At 46.2% G+C, this 11,749-nt stretch overlaps 1 protein-coding gene across 1 annotated transcript in view; it reads left to right on the top strand.

Moving 5' to 3' along the window:
- Positions 1-619: 619 nt before the first annotated feature.
- The window catches only part of Dok6 (docking protein 6), a 254,819-nt gene continuing 243,689 nt past the window's right edge, over positions 620-11,749 (top strand). Inside the window, exon 1 of the mRNA XM_090352975.1 lies at positions 620-904. Within this exon, the coding sequence (XP_090209101.1) occupies positions 839-904 (66 nt within the window). The 5' untranslated portion in view covers positions 620-838. The remainder of the gene's footprint in view (positions 905-11,749) is intronic.

Genomic DNA, 11,749 nt, shown 5'->3' with positions numbered 1-11,749 from the left:
GGAGGACTGGACACATGCGCACGGTGTCTCTTTGTGTGGCAGCCTGGGCTGGCGTCGACTTACCCTTCCCAGCATGGCCAACCCTGGCCCGGCCGCGTGCGCCCCCAGCCCGGCGCAGGACACACGGTTGTGTCGCCTTCAGGCGCCAGGCTCCCCCCCCCCCCGCGCCTCCCGGGGTGCCCAGCTCGGGGTGGGGGGCATTTGAGAGCCCGGGGACCGAGAACCCCATCCTTAGGAATCTCCGGAGCGCGTGGCGGGCACGAGCAGGGGCTGGCAGGGGGCGCGGGGGTGAAGGCGGTGGAGCGCGTCCCGCGGGCGTCTCCCCGCCCAGCCTCCCCGCGGGCCGGGCCGGCGGATGAGCCCGCCCCGCCGCCGTCCCCGCCGCCGTCCCCGCCGCCCCTCCGCCGTCCCCGCCGCCCCGGCGTCCCCGTCCCCGCCCCCCCCTCCGCGCCGGGGAGCCGCGGCGGAGCGCTCCGGCCAGCTGCGCGCCGCCGAGCCAGGCGCCTGGCCGTGGGCGCTGCCGGGGGCGGCGGCGCGGAGGGCGGGGGCGCCCGCAGCTGGGAGGCGCGGGCCGCGGCGCGCGGCGGGCGGCCGAGGGCGAAGGTGAAGACCGGATCGCCCAGCGCGGGCCGCCATCGCGGCCCCGGCGCTGCTGCCTGCCACCCCCCCAACCCCCAGCCCCGCGTCCCCGCCGGCCGTAGCTCGCCGTGGGTCGGGCGGCGGCGGCGGCGGCGCTGCCGGATGCGAGACCCGCGCGGACCCGGCGGCGGCGGAGCGCGGCTTCGGCTTCCGACCCCGGGCGGCGGCTCTCCGCGCGCCCGGCCCCGAGGCGCCGGCCATGGCCTCCAACTTTAACGACATCGTCAAGCAGGGCTACGTGAAGATCCGCAGCAGGAAGCTGGGGGTGAGTGGGGCTCGGCTTTGCCTTCCCGGGGCTCCTTCGGCCGGGCTGGCGGCGTGGGGTGGGGGCGGGGGCGCCGCCTGGCGGGGCAGGGCAATCGAGGCACGAAGCCCGCTTGTTGCGTGGCGGGGCTGGGGGTCCCGACCCCCGCGCGCCGTGCCGGCTCGGGGCCGGGCTGCTCTGCTGAAGACGAGCGGGGCGCCGAGGTTGAATCCCGGGGCCGTGCGCCGGCTAGGGAAGTGGCGGCGCCGCTCCGCGCGCCCACGCCCGGATGCCGCGATCGCGGGTGTCTGGCTGTCTGTCTGGGTGTGCGCCTGCCAACCCAGGGAAGCGGGGCGGGGGGTCATCCGCATATTCCCATCCCCGCTCCCCCAGCTCCTCCCGAATTCCTCTCGGGACAGCCAGCGCCCGGCCGCCCAGGGCGGGAGGGTGTGTGCGGCGCCCGCGGGTCCGAATGAGCCCACCTGCGCCCTGCGTCCTGAGCCCTGCAGGTGCGCGCCCGCCCATACGGGGGACGGGCCGCGGCCGCAAAGTTTCCGGAGCCCTGTCTCCTACTTTCTTCCGGAGACATGCGTGGCCTGACTTGGGAGAGAAGCGACGCAAACCCCGGGGGTGCCAAACTTCTCCCGTGACAGACGTGGACGGCGGGGACAGGCGCCGGTCTGTGGGCGGGAGCAGCAGGACGGCAAGGGCGGGCGCTTGGGCACAAAGCTGCCGGGGTTTGGCGCACGGGAGTGGGCAGAGGATCAGTGGACGGGCGGCACCGGGGAGGGGTGGCCGAGCCCCCGCTGGGCGCTCTGGGGGCCGGGAGAGGGAAGCGAGGCCGGCGGGGAGAGAGGGCACAGGTCCCCGCGGTCTCTGCCTCAGCGACCTCCCAGCTACCAGGGCAAAGTGGCCCGCGCTGGAGCCTTGTCTGCACCTGGCACGGAGTGGATGAACGCTCCAACTCGGGGGAGGCGGAGAAAGGAAAAGAAGCAAAGAAAGGAAATGTTCCGTAGATACCTGGGCACAGGTGAAGCAGAGGCGGGGAAGAGGGAAGGGCGCCAGGCACCCGCAGCGTGGGGGGAGTTGGCGGAGGCAGGTGTTGAGGGGAGCAAGCTGCCCAACACTCACACTGCACCCCAAGGACACAAGGGACCCCCACTCTCTAACTTCGCATGATGGAGACAGCGGGGGGGGGGTAACGCCCCAGCACAGCGGAGACCCCTCCCGCCCCTCTGTGTCCTGGCTCTCAGAGTTCGCGCCCCACCCCGGCCTTGGGGCGCGGGCGACGGGCTCAGCCAGGCTCCCGGCCGCCCAGCTTACAGGCTCCCATCCGAGTCCCGGCTGCGAGCGCGCAGGAGGGATTCGCAAGGTCGGGCGCGGCCCGGGTGCGCACTTGACCTCTGACACCCTGCCCCCCCCCCCCCCCCCGGCCTGGTGCGCACTTGACCTCTGACGCCCGGGGGGGGGGGCCGCCAGGCCGGGTGCGCACTTGACCTCTGACGCCCTGTGCCGGGTGCGCACTTGACCTCTGACGCCCTGGGCCCCCAGGTTGGGTACTCACTTGACCTCTAACGCCCTGGACTCCTTGGCGGGGCTCTAGCTGGTCTGGATTTGCCCCCCACCCCACCCCGTTTTCCTGAAATTCCCAGTGTGTCACCTGAAGGAAGGATGGAGCCGGGAGAATTGGGATTCTGTGCTCAGGGTCACGACGCAGGCAGGTGAGAAGTGAGCCCGAAGCCTTCCTGGTGGAAGCTGTCCCAGGCTTCCTTCAGGACCATGGGAGGAGCAGCAATCCAAGATCAGCCGCCCTGAAAGGATGCCCAGGGCGTCTTGAAGAGTCATTTTAGAATACCTGAATACCGTCCCCCCCTCCCACCTGTGCACACCTGTGTGTTTACACCAAAGCCTCCCCCCTTCCACACACACACACACACACACACACACACACACACCCATACACCCATCTGCTTAGACTCCTGCCTTTGTGTCTGGCAGCTCTCCTAGGAGGCCCTTCAGAAGTCTCCACACAAGCGAGTAGATCTGCCTTCTATCTCTGCTTGAAGATAGGCAGTTCACAGTTCACTGCTGAAGCAGTCTGTCTCATCCTACTGTACTATTAACCGTGTTTTCCTGAGTCGGGGAACATTATTCGTCCACATCTTTCCAGGTTTTCCATCTGCAATTTTCCAGCATGAAGAAGAGTAAGTTAGGGAGCTTGGCAAGGGAAATGGGTCTCTTAAGATGATAAAATAAGAAGCACACACTTAGTGCACATGTGTACACACACACACACTCCATCCCGCCCCCCAATCATGACAATAAAAATTATCTGCACGTTAATGTTGATTTTCATGATTCATAATGAGCATAGTCCTGGCTTTATGGACTCCACACTACCCACTTTTCCATCAAAGGGTACACGACCATGTGTGGAACTGCAGTTCACTCGTCATTCTGATTGCATGTGTCAGGATGTATGATTTGTTAGGGACAGAACTCATGCTTCCAAACACCAAATTTCATACAATTCTAATGCAGTAGATCAGAGATAAGGGGTCGGGGAAAGGGATCAAAGTGCAGGGTGCCTTTCCCTCTCCTACTATGTTTGCATAGTAGGAGAAAGTACACTGAACAGGGGTCTTAGAGCATTTCTTGTCCTTCAGGCAGAGACCCTCTTCCAGTGGTGAACAGACATCCTTTGCTGTGTGCCTTGCTGGAAAATACACTGTACCACTCACGATTGGTCCTCAGCCATATTTTTGTGCAAGCAGGTCAGAGGAAAATCTAACGTTCACTTGTGAACTTTTTCTAGGATCATCTGTCACATTTTCCTTCACTTTGGGAAATAATTTTGAGGAAAATGTAGGCTCATTTCCCCGGATTTTCCTACTGTTCTTGAAAATGTTTTAACTACATCATCAAATTTTTTCTCAGTAAATTTTATACGTATTAAGTTTTAAAAGTATAATACTTTTCTTTGTCGTCATTTCTTTAGATTCTACATTGATTTTTACTGTAGAATTATGTCTGTGAATAAATGTATATGTAAATGTATATTGGCTATATTTACATATACACATACTATATGGGTGTTGTGGGAGAGAGGTGAGAAAGAGAGGGAGAAAGAGAGGGAGAGAGAGAGACAGAGAGAGACAGAGAGAGGGATTCAGAAACTCTTAGAACTGCATTATGGCAGCCATATGTTTATTTTTGAAGAATCTGAAGATACTAATAAAACTGAAATCATTCTGTTTAAACTGGTTTCTCTATAAGCCTTCATATAAACATTTCTTCCAACTTCTGGTGGGTTTGAGTTACATTTAGTAGCCATCAAGGCAACTGTTACAAAAACCTATTTTTTCTTTTTTGTTATTATTTTCTTTAAGTAGTTGTAAATTTAACAGATCAACTTAGGACCATGATGCATCTGGATCAAAGCTACTCTTTTCAACATTTTCACACATCCCTTCCTTCCTCCCCTTCCCTTGAGCTTTGTAGTTTTGTAGAATATACATTGGATTCTCATCTGCATTCTTCTCTGGTCTCCTATTCACTTCTCTACTCCTGACCCCACCCCCACCCCTTTAAGTACTTGAATTGTGTTGAGGAACTTTGGTTGTGTCTTTCTAAGGAAATCATTTGTTGATCATTTGCTGCTAGGTTAAGAAACCCATCATGGAAACCATCAATAACCAGAAATCCTTCTTTGTTGACTGGATAAATGTATAAAAAATGAACCTATTATTTGGGGATGTTGTCAGCCTTGGTAGCAACACTAATGAAATTTCCAAAGGCTTCGATTTAATAATACTAGATTTAAAGTTCACTTTTAAGGATGTTCCTTTCCACATAAGTTGAGGATCCCAGATCAGAACTAAGGCCCAAACTGTTTTGAGCACCAACATGGCAGCCACAGAAGAAGTTTCTACTATGAGTGGAATTTGACAGGTAGTCTTTAATATTCAAGCACACTACAAATACTCTATGCACCTATTTTCAAGGTATATATAGACAGTGCATATGAGACACAAATGAATTTCAAGTTTAAATGAGATATCTACAAGATAACTCATTAGATATATGAAAATATGAAAAATCAGACAAGATAATCCAAAAGATGTGTGGTTCCAAACATTTTAAAAAAAACAGCCCATTTGCACATCATTGTGAATATTCACAGGTAAATTGTATACCAGCAAAGGAGTTCCTTTACACAGCCCCTTCCCTCTGTTCCTTAAACTCTGATGAGATATTGGTATTTAGGTATGCCAAAGGAATGCCACAGAATATATTTGTGTATATTTGTGTATATGTAGACTTAGAAATATTCAGTTGATAATCAAGTCATTCAGACAGCATTACCTGTGTGTGTGGGAGGGGTGAGATGTAATTAGACAGTCGTGCTCTATTACTCTGTGCATAGGAGTGGTTATACTTCCATTTGCCTGATTTGATCATAGGAGAAATAGGAAAACTGGAAGTACATATTTGTAGTTTTTTGAGGCATACTAATTTCCTTTTGTCCATATACTCATCTATAACTTCTCCTTTTCCTTCTCCTCCTCCCTCCCTCCCTCTTTTTCTTTCTCTATGTCTTTCTTTGTCTGTCAGTCTATCTGTCTGTCTCTCTTTCTCTCAAGATTCCTCTCTCTAGATCCCTATCTCAAGTGTGCTAACACTTGGAGTTCCCTTCCTTTTCTCCTTTCTTCTGATAATAGTTGAACAAGCTCAATTGGCCTTCAGAACTGTTTATGACAGTTCATGCTTTTATAGAATTTCACTCAACATTAATAGGAACATATGTGTCCATTGTCATTTCCCATCCACTGGAACAGTTTAAAATTGTGTTTATCCTCCACAGCTCTAAAATATATTTTGTGAAGAGAGGCTACATCTTATATAGCATGCATTCAAAAATTGCATGCAGTGTATTTAAGATGTGATATATTTGGCCAAAAAGAGCTCGAAATCATGTGTAGGATCATGACCTCAGACAGACACTTTCGCCTTGTGGCTCTGAGGTCTGGCTACTGAGCCTGCTTGTCTGTCTCCTGCTGGTGTGGGGTGTGTCCTGAGCGTTGTGCTCAGAAATTGACTTGTGAGATCCAGCTGTATTTATGTAATCTCTTATTAATTATGAATTTAGAATCTGGAAACTTTTGTACATTCTATGTCATGCTGACACCTACATATATTCTTAGCAGTGTATGAACTCATGCATTCATTTCTCCATTTATATAAATGTCTACAAATACCATAGGTTTGCAAGATTTAAAGCAAAGCTCAGTGTACACACACTATACTGTCCATATACATTATGCCATTTGCAGCTGAGAGCACCTGTGTGCAACATGCCAGGGGGACATAGAGCATATGAGCTATGCTCGTGACATTTATTTTTAGATTTCCCTCACTATGTATGAATATTGGCCTCCTAAAGCCAAACATAGCAGTAACAACCCAAAAGTAAAAGTGAGCCTAATTCTTAAGATCCAAAGCTAGACCTGTGACTGGATTTCTTTTGATCTATTTGGAACCCAGGAAAGGGAGAAATCAGGGGTGAGTTGAGGAGTTTACTCTCAATTTGTATCCTGATGGATACACAGATCATGGCTTGCGAGGCAAACCTTGTAGCTGGTGTTTCCTCAGATAACAGATTATATTCAATATCTGGAGAAATCTTTCAAGTAACTGCATTTAATAAGTTGTGAGTGGGGCAGTAAAAGAGCGGTCAAACATCGTTTTAGAATCTACATTCTCACTTTCCTTAATGTGTTCCAGAAGTGCCATGACAGTATGTGGTATCTTGGACCAGTGTAAAGTAGTTCAAAATGGGTCCTTTCCCCCTCTTGTTTCTCTGGAAGCATGTGTTTGGTCCCTGGTATCATTATTTTTTGCGATAATTTGTAAGTGTTGTTAAGTATAGAGCATACTGTATCTTTGTACTGTTAATATTAATGTCAACTGCTTTCAAGAAACTAAACCATGAATGGAGAGCAATACAAACACATTGAAAAAGTGCTTTTACTTCACCCCATCTTCACGCGGTCTCTCGGTTTCCCATTGAAAAAGGCATGCTGTTATTTCAGCTATTTTCTATTACTTTTGCCTCCTTTTAACTCAATGTTTTTCTTTTTTCCTTCAGCCTCTCAAAATTGTATCCGACAATTCTAGACGGAGCAGATGTTCACAAATCCTCATTACTTTTATTTTTAAGACACACCATAGGAAATACTTCCCTCTAAGTAATACACTTTTATATTGTAATACTATTTTCTCAGTCAGAATACTGATCCTGTAGATCACCATGGATGGATAATAGAAATTCTTTTGATAAAAATCCTTTTGTTTTAAAATATTTTTATAGAATATTTTACACAATTCTTCATATATGCTTTTGGAAGAATATTTAATTTTTATTCTCAAATTCACATATACCCCCCCAAATAAAAGCAAAATGTGTCAACCAGAGTTAACAACACTGGCTGGCTTTTATGTCCTTGCTGCACTTAAAACTAGGTCTCACTTTTGTTCTGCCTCAGTGTAGCACCTGAGATTCAAGGCACCCTTGACTCTGTAAGCAGATACCATCACGCAGTCAAGGTGTCAAAGCTAACTCTGTCCTGCATATCACGAGCACTGCACTGTCATTGATTGTGAGCTTGCACTCATCAACTCCTGCCTTTCACAACCAGGAACGTGGGTTCCAAGACTCCGCTGACGGTGTTTACAGAGAACAAGTAACATGAAAAAGTATTAAATCAGTTTTGCATTACCTTTATGTACAGATATGAAAACTTATGTTTAGATGTTTTTGTAAAAGATTATGTTCACCTTAATGCAACATGCGTACATTCAAAGAAAAGTGTGTTTAGAGTAGAACAGGTTTCAGCTGGGCGGAATCCTTTACTCCTAGCTACTCTTGAGGCTGATATCTGAGCATCACAGTTCAAAGCCAGCCAGAGCACTAAAGACCCAGCGACTCTTATCTCCCATTAACCATTAGAAAACTGGAAGTGGAGCTGTAACTCCAGGGATAGGATGGTAGTCTTGAGCCCAAGAGCTCAGGGACAGGGCCCAGGCCCAGAGTTCAAGCCCCATGATTGACCACAACAACAACAACAAAAAGAATAGAACAGGTTTCTTGCGACCTGATAGCAGAAAATGGGGCGGGAAGAAATCCTGCAGCAGGCAGGGGACTGGTTGGGGTCCCCACCACCTCGGTCTCTCCCCACTTCAGTCTTGAACCCAGAGAGTGCTGCATGAATTACACCTTGTGGCTGGGCTTTGTTAGTTTTTCTTTCAGCATCTAAGGAGAAGGAATTGACCCATATTATTTCAATGATTCTTTTCTGCAGAAATCCCTCTTCTTTTAAATAGTCTCAGTGACTCAGTAAAACTCGTACACTTTGTAGTAATATTTCTTGGCATGATTTTTTTACACGTATAAAATTGCTTTATCTGACCACTCAGTGTTCTTTCCAGTGTATACATGTTACACATGTAAAGCACACATATGCACGTGTGCTGGATATTAAGTAAAACTTGCATCATGTGTTAAACATAATGTACATGTATTTCTAGATGATAGCACCTGACACACTAACTCCAGCCTCCCCAATAATGCACCAGGAAAAAAACTTACTTACAAAATGTCTCTACGGGTTACTAGGTTTTTGTTGTATAAGTAGTTAGGTGATTATATTGTTCTTTTCTGTGAACAACTAGATGTGATTTTAGTCTAAAATGGAAAATTGGGAGCAATCTGTGAGTATCTGTATTCATCTCTGCTGATATAACCATACCACTGTTGATTACATACTATCCAAGACTAAGAACAAACACACACGCACACACACACACACACACGATATATATATATATATATATGCATTTGAACTTTTTCACAAATATCATTTTTATTTTACTTCCTAGCAAATACAGATATATTTTCTAGGATGCTTTGAAGATTACGGAACAATTCTATAGAAAAGATCTGTGTCATTTTACTCACATTGCATACATTTCTCATTTTAGAATCTCTTAAATATTAGCTATATAAATCTAAGCTAAGAGGGATCTGGATGTCCCTTTAAAAAACTAAATTTAGTTATAATGTTAGAGGCACTTTGTTGTACATTTTGAGTATGAAGACTGTTTGGACCTTTGATATCATGCTTCTTGCTATTTATTAATACTTTTCTTAATTATCAATGTAACCTAGCCTTTTAATTAATAGAAACTATCATATATTAGAGACATCTGCCCAGCTCTCTTGTAATGCCTGGGCATTCCTTGAGCTAATCTGGCTGGATCTGAGCACATTGGGACATTAAGATGTTTCTAATGTGGTGCCAGAGTTGAAATTTGGTAAGTCATACATGAATATTGTTTTAAGAAAAGAGGACATATGTCATGTTGGACTAGTACAGACAACTAAATATACTATGATTAATGCTAAGACTTCAAGTTGTCGTTTCTGAAACACAAAATAAATTTTCCATTGAATCATTATCAAAAGGATACACTGAAAATTTCCTTGAGGTACAGAGTTTCACCTGTTAGCATGCAATGTGATAAAGTTGGATTTTCTGAGGCTTCTAGATTGTTTTTCTGAGGCTTTCTGAGGCTTGTTTCCTGTGAAGTCTCCTCACATCTAGCTGTGACTTTGCAGCAATGTGCTGTCTTGGAAAACTTTTTTTTTGTCTCCAGACAATTGATTTTCATGATTTCCTAGTATGAAGTTGCAGGCCTTCAATTCCCTACTCCCCCACCTCCAAAGGCACTGAGAGCCAGAGATACTCATGGTTTCCTTGGCAGGGACTCTACTCTCACAACAATGTTGATTTAGAATACAACGCCAAGCCATGCTAATGAACTGAAAGGAAGTAAAGACATTTGAGTGACAGGAAAAACCTCAACTGTTCCAACTAGTGTGTGTGTGTGTGTGTGTGTGTGTGTGTGTGTGTGTGTATGTGTATACATGTGCTTGAGTGTGTATGTGTGCGTTTTGGTGTACACTGATAGTGAGAAAAGGGACTCAATACAACTCTATGTCTGCTCTACTACTGAACTTAGAGAAAAACACTAATAGTCTTATGCTTAGCCCACCCTTAGATGATTCTAATTTTCAAAGCAAATTGTCCATCACCACAAATTATCACGGAATGCCAGTGAGCCAAGACAATCAAGTACCTATATCAGCCATGTTTCGCATATGTAAGTTTACTCAATTTTTTTCAATTTCCTTCTACTGGCAGATTACCACCCCTCCAGTAGCAAATAAAATGCCAAAATATTCTTCTCCCCTCTCCCACATTCTTAATCCTGTGGAATCCTTAGCTAAGAACCTTAATGAAGCAGTGAGAACCTTATGGCCACATGATGAGAGCAGAGGTGGGTTTCACCCATTATGTGAACCCAGGACACACTTCGAGTGAGGAAGAAAGGACATGATCAGTAGAAGGATCCTTGACCACAAAGCAGTCGTTCTCCTGGGTCAGTTTACTGATACAAATGTAGTAGAAGCAAAACAAATGACTGCAGCTTCTTTCAAAGTCAATATTATCAGGGAACCGCATTAGCGATTAATCCTGTTTGTTTTAAGTCTGGATCTCCAGGCCTCTGTTCCTAATTTGAAATAATGAAAATCTAGTAAGTTCCTACTGTCTACATTTTCCAATGTCAGCTTCTGTTGCTTGCTAACTCACCCATATGTCTGATAAAATAGCAGTATTAGAGGTGATTAGAAATCAACCGATTTATTATTTATTATTTGACCATCCATTTCTGTTTCATTGAACGTGTGTGTGTGTGTGTGTGTGTGTGTGTGCCTACGTATGCTGGTCCTGGTCCTGAAGCTTAATTCTAGGCCTGGGTAGATCTCTACCACTTGAGCCACAACTCTACTTCCTGGTTTTTGTTTCTTTGTTTTGTTTTTGCTTTAGTAGTTAATTGGACATATTTGTCTTAGGAACTTTCCTGAGTGATCTTGCTTTGAACTGCAGTCCTGACATATCAGCCTCTTGAATAGAATTACAAGTGTGGGTCTCCTGTGCCTGCTTCTTGGCGTATACTTTAACGCAAGGACACTCTGGCTTACTATAGCTTTGCAGTCTATTTTGAAGTCAAGTAGCACAGGTCCTCAAGCATTTGCTCTTTCCTCAAGGTTGCTTTAGCTATTTGGACTGTTTTGTGATTCAGTGCAAATTTTACTTTTCTTTATTACGTCTTTAAAAAAAGGTTGTTAGCATTTTAGTGGGCATCAATATAACTCCACAGATTTCTTCATATGGACTGTTGGACAAAAATAATTCCTTCAGTCCACAAATCCAAAATACCGTTCCATTCATTTGTAGGTCTTCTTTAGTTGTGTCCACCAGTGTTTTTTTTAAAGAATTTATTAACGATTTTTACATCATATTTTAAATGACAAGTTTAACATACAAGTGTTCAAGGAGGGAATCTCTATTTACAATCACTGGGACTTAGTATTTAGAACTTAATCACAATTAGGGTAAGGGTTTATATGTCATAGAAACATATTAATTTATGAAATAAAACATGTCTAGAGAGTCATAGGTTTTTATGTCTATATAGTTATGTTTGTATTTCCATTACCATGTCCATAGCTTTGGGTATGCAGTTATTGAGTCCTCGCTCTTGTACTCTTTGGATTTAATAGCCACATATTAAGGATACCATGTGCCTATTGATCCTTAGGTCTTGACTTGTCTCACTCAACATGATTTGCTCTAGATTCATCCACTTCCCTGAGAATGCCATTACTTTATCTTGTCTGTTGGCTATGTAGAATTCCACTTTGTATATATACCACATTTTCTGTATCCATTCATCTGCAGT

Source organism: Megascapheus bottae, chromosome 19, assembly GCF_031878675.1.
Source record: "Megascapheus bottae isolate mThoBot1 chromosome 19, mThoBot2.hap1, whole genome shotgun sequence".
NCBI classification, from domain to species: Eukaryota; Metazoa; Chordata; class Mammalia; order Rodentia; family Geomyidae; genus Megascapheus; species Megascapheus bottae.
The sequence above is the reverse complement of the archived record's forward strand: the minus strand, read 5'-3'. Positions and strand labels throughout refer to the sequence as shown.